The following is a 7,520-nucleotide window of genomic DNA, read 5'->3' as shown; positions in this document are numbered from 1 at the left end:
TGTGCGACTCTCATGAGGGCTGTGCGACTCTCAGGTGGGCTGTGCGCCTCTCGGGTGGGCGGTGCGACTCTCGGGTGGGCGGTGCGACTCTCGGGTGGGCGGTGCGACTCTCGGGTGGGCTGTCTGGGCTTTGGTGTCTCACCAGGGTTCCTCAGGCGGTCAGCATGGTGTCAGGGAGCGGGAGGATGAGGAGAAGGCAATGACAGATGCGGTTGCCCAGGTATTCGGCAAGCGTGATCTCGGGTGGCCACATCTGCCAGAAACCGGATCTCCCTCTGTGCGGTGCGACTCTCGGGTGGGCGGTGCGACTCTCGGGTGGGCTGTCTGGGCTTTGGTGTCTCACCAGGGTTCCTCAGGCGGTCAGCATGGTGTCAGGGAGCGGGAGGATGAGGAGAAGGCAATGACAGATGCGGTTGCCTACATCGAGCTCGTCTGGGACCTCGGCAGCCGCACCTGTCAAAGAATTGATAGTGCCGGTGTTGTGGCTGGACACCCGGACACCAGACTCCAAAACAGGTGGCAACCCCAGTCCTCGTATTACACAGCTTTGGTAGATCTATAATTGGTTGTACAGTCAGATTGTAAGGTGTATGGCCCCGCCCCCAGACAGATCTCACCGCCGGCCTCTATGAGGACTATACAATACTGTAGTAAGTTACCGTGCACTACGTGTGTTGCTGTTCATTTGAATGGCACCCCAATGCACCCCCCAGCACCCAACACACAACACTGCCTGTACAATGTGCTGATCCGATGTACATGGGGAGTGCAGACAATTGATGTACCCGCTTCCGTCTGCTGTTCTCAGCCAGGCAGGGGTACCCGGGGGGAGGGGGGTCATCATCAATTGTGGGACCGAGTCTTAGTAAATAGATATAAAGTTGGTGCAGATATTAAACAAGGTTGGGATGAACCATGTCCAGGGGGGTGCTTATTGTTAGGTAACTCCCATTGGGGGTTCTCGGTGTCAGGTGACCCTTATTTTGGGTGCTCAGTGTCAGCTGACCCTTATTCAGGATGCTCAGTGTCAGGTGACCCTTATTCAGGCTGCTCAGTGTCAGGTGACCCTTATATTTAGGGTGCTCAGTTTCAGGTGACCCTCATTCAGGGTGCTCCGTGTCAGGTGACCCTTAATTCAGGGTGCTCAGTGTCAGGTGACCCTTAATTCAGGGTGCTAGGTGTCAGGTGACCCTAATTCAGGGTGCTCAGTGTCAGGTGACCCTTAATTCAGGGTGCTTGGTGTCAGGTGACCCTTATTCAGGGTGCTCAGTATCAGGTGACCCTCATATTTAGGGTGCTCAGTGTCAGGTGACCCTTATTGAGGGTGCTCAGTGTCAGGTGACCCTTATATTTAGTGTGCTCGGTGTCAGGTGACCCTTATTCAGGGTGCTCAGTGTCAGCTGACCATTATTCAGGATGCTCAGTGTTAGGTGACCCTTATATTTAGTGTGCTCGGTGTCAGGTGACCCTTATTCAGGGTGCTCAGTGTCAGCTGACCCTTATTCAGGATGCTCAGTGTCAGGTGACCCTTAATTCAGGGTGCTCGGTGTCAGGTGACCCTTATTCAGGGTGCTCAGTGTCAGGTCACCCTTAATTCAGGGTGCTTAGTCAGGTGACCCTTATTCAGGGTGCTCAGTGTCAGGTCACCCTTAATTCAGGGTGCTTAGTATCAGGTGACCCTCATATTTAGGGTGCTCAGTGTCAGGTGACCCTTATATTTAATGTGCTCGGTGTCAGGTGACCCTCATTCGGGGTGCTCGGTGTCAGGTGACCCTCATTCGGGGTGCTCGGTGTCAGGTGACCCTTAATCAGGGTACTCGGTATCAGGTGACCCTCATCCGGTTTGCTTGGTGTTACGTTAACCTCAATCGGAGAACTCAGTATCATGTAACCTAATGTCAAGTGACCCTAAATCGGGACGCTCGGAATCAACTGACCCTCATTTGGGGTAGTCAGTATCAGGGGACCCTCAGTTAGGGTGCTTGGTGCCACGTGACCCTCATCCAGGGTGCTCGGTGTCTGGTGACCCCTTGTCAGGGTACCTAGTATAGAATGACCCTCGGTTGGGGTGCTCGGTTTCGATGACCCTTGGTTGGGGTGCTCGGTTTCGATGACCCTCGGTTGGGTTGCTCGGTTTCGATGGGGGTCTCGGTTTCGATGACCCTCGGTTGGGGTGCTCGGTTTCGATGACCCTTGGTTGGGGTGCTCGGTTTCGATGACCCTCGGTTGGGTTGCTCGGTTTCGATGACCCTTGGTTGGGGTGCTCGGTTTCGATGACCCTCGGTTGGGGTGCTCGGTTTCGATAACCCTCGGTTGGGGTGCTCGGTTCGATGACCCTCGGTTGGGATGACCCTCAGTTGGGGTGCACAATGTGGTTTGCCCTCTTGGTCATTGTTAATAATATAGCACATAAGGGAGGGGGGGCTCTGCACATTATTGGCTCCTCCCCATTAGGGTACTCTGTACACTTTACCATCACCCCAATCCACACATATCATGTAATCCAGGCAGCTCACACTCAGTCCGGCAGTGAATGGGTGCCTCCCGCGGGCGGGCGTGGTCTCGGAAAGGGCTGATGCAGGCGATTGGCAGGGTCGGCCGCGGCCCATCCTGATACCATGTGACGGACCAATCAGACGCGGTGAGGTGAGGGAGCACGCGATCGCGAGGGGTGACGGGAAATGCAGTGCGCTGTGCGTGAGGAGAATAGAGGGAAGGCGCCGAAAGTACTACTCTCCCAACATGCACTGCGATGAGGGGGCAGGGACAGGAGAAGCCGGCTATATATATATGAAGAGTCCGGGAGATGGACGAGGACTGGTTTGGTGAAACTTGGACCAGGTGAGTGATGGGGATGTTGGGTATAGCGTGGTCCTGGTGACCATAGCAACTGCTACGATTTAGGGGTAAGGGAAATCTTTCTATAGAGGGTATCAGGCAAGCTCCTCCAAAGTGGTTCCATAGCAACCAATGAGCTTCTGCTGCCCAGTGTGTGGATGGTAATGACTGAGCTGTGGTGAGGAATCACTTAGTGGGGTTGATATATAATACTCCCCCCTGTGGGTGGGGCAAAGGTATCACTCCTGTCATGGGGGTGACTGATCCCCTCCATACTTTCTTTATACCGACAGCCTGGAGTCCCTTTTCCCTACGCTTCATCCAGAACTAGACTCAACATACTTTTTCATGTGGGGGCGGGGCAGTGACACAGGCTGTGATGGCTCTGCCCCCTCCAGTGGTGACGGGAGGCTCTGATTGGGCCATGTGATACCTGTAGCAGAATTTGAGTAGCAATTATGATTGCGGCCATCTCCGACCCAAACACGGGGACTGATAGCCAATCACATGATAGCACTCCCCGTGCTGTGATTGGTAGACAGGTCCTTTTTTTTTTTTTAAAGGGATGCTGGGAAGGATTACTGCGTCATCTCCCATGTTTTTTTTTTCCTCCTGCTGCGAAGCCGCTTGGTGAGGCTCCACCCCCTGCTGGGCGCCGCGGCTCCGCCCACCTTCGCTCAATGGAGAACTACCCCGTACCGATCACCGGGACCCTCTGGGCTGTATGGGGAGCGGAGCTGCTTCCGGGATGAGCGTCCCGGACTTCCGGTGCGTCTACACTGTACCTGTTTTATGTAACGTCATCGACTCAATCCAATGTGTCATGTTAGACTCCGCCCAGTATAAGGGGTGGGGAGGTATCCTGCAGTAAGCGGGGGTACAGTGATGTCTGTCAGTGTATGGAAGAACCTTTCAATGTCCAGCTCAGGTAACATGTTGCTGTATGTCAGCAACATTGGATGTCGGGGGGGCGGTACCTCTCTCTGGTTGGAGGGATGTGGGGGGGGCGGTACCTCTCTCTGGTTGGAGGGATGTCAAGGGGGCGGTACCTCTCTCTGATTGGAGGGATGTCTGGCTTCTGGAGGGTCCTGTCGGCAGTTGAAGGGCTGTGCACAGTGGGGATGGGGATGACACTTAGGCGGTAGACTGATTACAATACGATTGGTTTGTGTCGGCCTCTGTAGAGTAATGACGATGTTTTCCCGCCTTCAGATCCGTACGATGAGCGGCACAAAGTCCTCTGAGGCGTCCGGTGAGCGCCAGGAGTTCTCCGGTTTCTTCCAGACAATAGTCCAGGATCTGACGGCGGAGGATTGGGGTCACCCAGAGATCGGGGATGCCATTTCACGCCTACGACGGGTAAGTCTGCACCCCTTTCCCCGAGCCTTCCCATTGTGCCCTGCCTTGTCATGTGACCGTGTCCCTCCCCTGCAGGTCCTGGAGTACAACACCCCGGGGGGGAAGTGTAATCGAGGGATGACGGTCCTGGCTGCCTTCCGGGAACTGGTGGGACCTGAACTGCAAAAGGACGGCAACATCCAGAGGGCGCTGGCAGTGGGCTGGTGTGTGGAGCTGGTGAGTGCGCTGTGCCGGGTGTGGCAGGTCAGGTTCCCCCTCTGTCCTTCTCCAGCTCCAGGCTTTCTTCCTGGTGGCCGATGACATCATGGACAATTCTGTGACCCGCCGTGGCCAGCCATGCTGGTACAAACAGGTGACGTGCTGAGTGGGTGGGGATGATTGTGCCCCAACTTTCATTATGGGGCAGCAATAGGTGAGGGCTGAAGGAGACTGGGGGGCAGATGATGGGCAGTAATTAATGTTGGCTAGATGGCTAATTTGGGTAGAGGGAAGATAATTATGGGGTGGATGATGAGGGGGTGGCCAAAGATGGGTAGAGGGCAGATGATGAGGGGTGATGGACAGATGATGAGGGGGTGGTAGAGGGCAGATGAGGGGTGATGGGTGGTAGAGGGCAGATGAGGGGTGGTGGTGGAAGATGATGGGTAGAGGGCAGATGACGTTGAGGAGGTGGTGGTGGCAGATGATGGGTAGAGGTCAGGTGACCATTATGATGAGGGGAGTAGGGTCATGAATGATCATGGGTAGAGATGATAGGGGGCGGTGGATGATGATTGGTAGAGGGGAGATGATGAGTAGAAGTGGGGTTTGGGGGGGATGGATGATAATGGGTTCTCCCATGTGGTTCTCATTCTGTTGTGTTCTGGCACAGGCTGGTATCGGGTTGGATGCCATCAATGATTCCTTCCTGCTGGAGGCGTGTATATACCGCGTGCTGAGGAAGTATTGCCGCCGGCAACCATATTACCTGAATCTACTGGAGCTCTTCCTGGAGGTGACTGTCTTCCCCTGTCTGTGTCCTGTATACTGTCTCTGTCCTCTCGCTTGAACCATCGCTCTGTCCTCTCTCTTCCCTCATATAACACCTTACTCTTGCTCCCCTTATGGCTCTGCTCGTCTCTCCCTTCATGTCTCCTCTTGCTATTCATTGTCTTCTCATGCCTCCTCTCGCTCTCCTTCTCATGCCTCCTCTCGCTCTGCTCTCACAGACCTCCTACCAGACGGAGTTGGGTCAGGCTCTGGACCTCATCACCTCTCAGCCGGGGAAGGTGGATTTGGACAGATACACAGAGACCAGGTGAGAGACTCTCAGTCTTCTGCTTATGTCTTATTGAGGGCTGGCGCTCGCCTTGATGTCTTTGCTGTCATTGGTCCTCTTGGTCAGCTGACAGATGTTGCTGGTGTGATTGGGCCCTATTTATATTTCCCGCTTCTCCTGACAGGTATAAATCCATTGTGAAATACAAGACAGCATTTTACTCCTTCTACCTTCCCGTGGCTGCCGCCATGTTCATGGTGAGTTCCGGCTCTGATCTGGAGGTGGAAACCTTTCCTTCCCTCCCTAGACCTGAGTGCTGCACCACAGCCTATGGTGTATATGTCCTGTCAAACCTCCTCATATACCTCTCATCCTCCAGGCCGGCATAGACGGTGAGGAAGAACACGGCAACGCCAGGACCATCCTGCTGGAAATGGGAGAGTTTTTCCAGATCCAGGTGAGCATCAGGTGGGGGGAGGTGCTTTTTGGTGTGTGGGTGGGGCCACTTTCTCCAGGAATGACCAATGGTGGAGTTCTGTTGCTTTCCCTAAACCTTTCTAGTTCTGGTAAACCTGCCGTGAGCCAAATATGATGACTGCCTTTTGCGTTCTTCTTCCTGAAAATGCTAGTTTCTTGGCTGATATGATCCTCTGGCTTCCTGTACAGGATGACTATCTGGACTGTTACGGGGACCCCGCTGTGACGGGGAAGATTGGAACGGACATCCAGGACAATAAATGCGGCTGGCTGGTGGTTGAGGCCCTGAAGAGGGTCAATCCGGTGCAGAGGAAGACCTTGGAGGTAAATGAGATACACCCTTGATGGAGGAGAACTGATCTCTGGCTTTTGGTCCTGATTGGTGGGCAGAGAAAGGAGGGGGTGTTACTCATCCCTGGGTTCTGATTTTTTTGTGAGCAGGGGGAGGAGGGGTGGTACTTGTCATCAGGCTCTAGTCCAGAGTGGTGAGGGGGACGGTGTTGGTGACCCGAACCTAGGTTCTGCTCCTGATTGGTGGGTGGGGATGTTTGTTACCTGTACCTAGGCTCTGCTCCTGATTGGTCAGTGGGGTGTCCCCCCATCCCCAGCCTTTAATTCCAATTGGCAGATTGTAGAATGAACCCTTTGCCTTCTGTGCCCTGCAGGAGAACTATGGCCAGGACGTGACAGAGAAGGTCCAGCGGGTAAAGCAGCTCTACGAGAATTTGGACCTGTCGGCGGTCTACGCGCAGTACGAGGAGGAGAGCTACCGGCGGCTGCAGACTCTGATCTCCCAGCATGCCAATGGCCTGTCCAAGGAGATCTTCCTGGGCCTTGCTCGCAAGATCTACAAGCGGCAGAAGTGAGCGTGAACTGTATGAGAGCCGGAAGACAAGCCGCCGGCCAGTCAGAACTTGTACACGCAGCGGGGGCTGAAACCCCGCCCCCTGCAGGCAGGACGCCCACCTCTCTAGAAGGGGGTCATAATTTGCCGCCCACTTCAAAGTCCCAACACTGGTGTGGTTCTCGCCACCTGCACTCTGCCTGCGCCTGGCTAGTTGTGTCCCAGCAGCAGGGGGCGCCGTCTCCTCCATAATGATACCGGTGAACTGAGCGCTGGAACCGCCCCCAGCTGCTCGCTGTCTTGTGTCGGTTTTAGCTGTTTTGTCTGTATATAGTCTCAGAAGGGCTTTCAAAAGCTGGGCGGCCATGGTGATCTGGATTCTTCCAGTGGACTGTACCCTTCTTGCACTGATGGCCATGTTTTTGGAGCCCTCCTCTCCCATCGGTCATGGCAGCACACTGGAGGAGTGCCGAGCTGCTGGGACATATGGACTCTGTACCTAATAAAATGTATTTATCATGAATGTATATGCTAAGAGTTATTGTAAATGGGGGGGTGGCGGGGGTTGCTGAATGGTCACACTGTCATGGGGCTGACAAGAAAGATGTACTGTCACATTGGTCAATGAGATGCTCCTCCTGTCCATGGCTGTAATGTAATACTGCAACTGTACTTCTTATGAGGGGTTCCCACCATCCCTGTGCTGAGTTCCTGGGTCTGTACACCTGCTGTCCCCATTATGAG

The 7,520-nt window shown here is 54.5% G+C and overlaps 1 protein-coding gene across 1 annotated transcript; it reads left to right on the top strand.

Annotated features, from left to right (window-relative positions):
- The first annotated feature begins 4,052 nt into the window (after positions 1-4,052).
- On the top strand, positions 4,053-6,816 carry FDPS (farnesyl diphosphate synthase). The gene is made up of 9 exons (XM_018565234.1): positions 4,053-4,197; positions 4,273-4,413; positions 4,469-4,549; positions 5,069-5,191; positions 5,406-5,494; positions 5,640-5,712; positions 5,835-5,912; positions 6,122-6,256; positions 6,598-6,816. Exons 1-9 carry the CDS (start codon positions 4,060-4,062, stop codon positions 6,796-6,798), a joined length of 1,059 nt encoding a protein of 352 aa, XP_018420736.1. The 5' UTR covers positions 4,053-4,059; the 3' UTR covers positions 6,799-6,816.
- Positions 6,817-7,520: the final 704 nt, after the last annotated feature.

Source organism: Nanorana parkeri, unplaced genomic scaffold (genome assembly GCF_000935625.1).
Source record: "Nanorana parkeri isolate BGI_ZX_2015 unplaced genomic scaffold, ASM93562v1 scaffold823, whole genome shotgun sequence".
NCBI lineage: Eukaryota > Metazoa > Chordata > Amphibia > Anura > Dicroglossidae > Nanorana > Nanorana parkeri.
This window is presented reverse-complemented; position numbering and strand designations above follow the sequence as displayed.

What these genes read in the sequence shown, in the direction of transcription:
- FDPS (XM_018565234.1), top strand. Translation starts at nt 4,060, where the DNA reads ATGAGCGGCACAAAGTCCTCTGAGGCGTCCGGTGAGCGCCAGGAGTTC. An exon ending in TGGCTGCCGCCATGTTCATG is followed by an intron (nt 5,713 to 5,834) that starts GTGAGTTCCGGC and finishes CTCATCCTCCAG; the next exon opens with GCCGGCATAGACGGTGAGGA. An exon ending in GAGAGTTTTTCCAGATCCAG is followed by an intron (nt 5,913 to 6,121) that starts GTGAGCATCAGG and finishes CTTCCTGTACAG; the next exon opens with GATGACTATCTGGACTGTTA.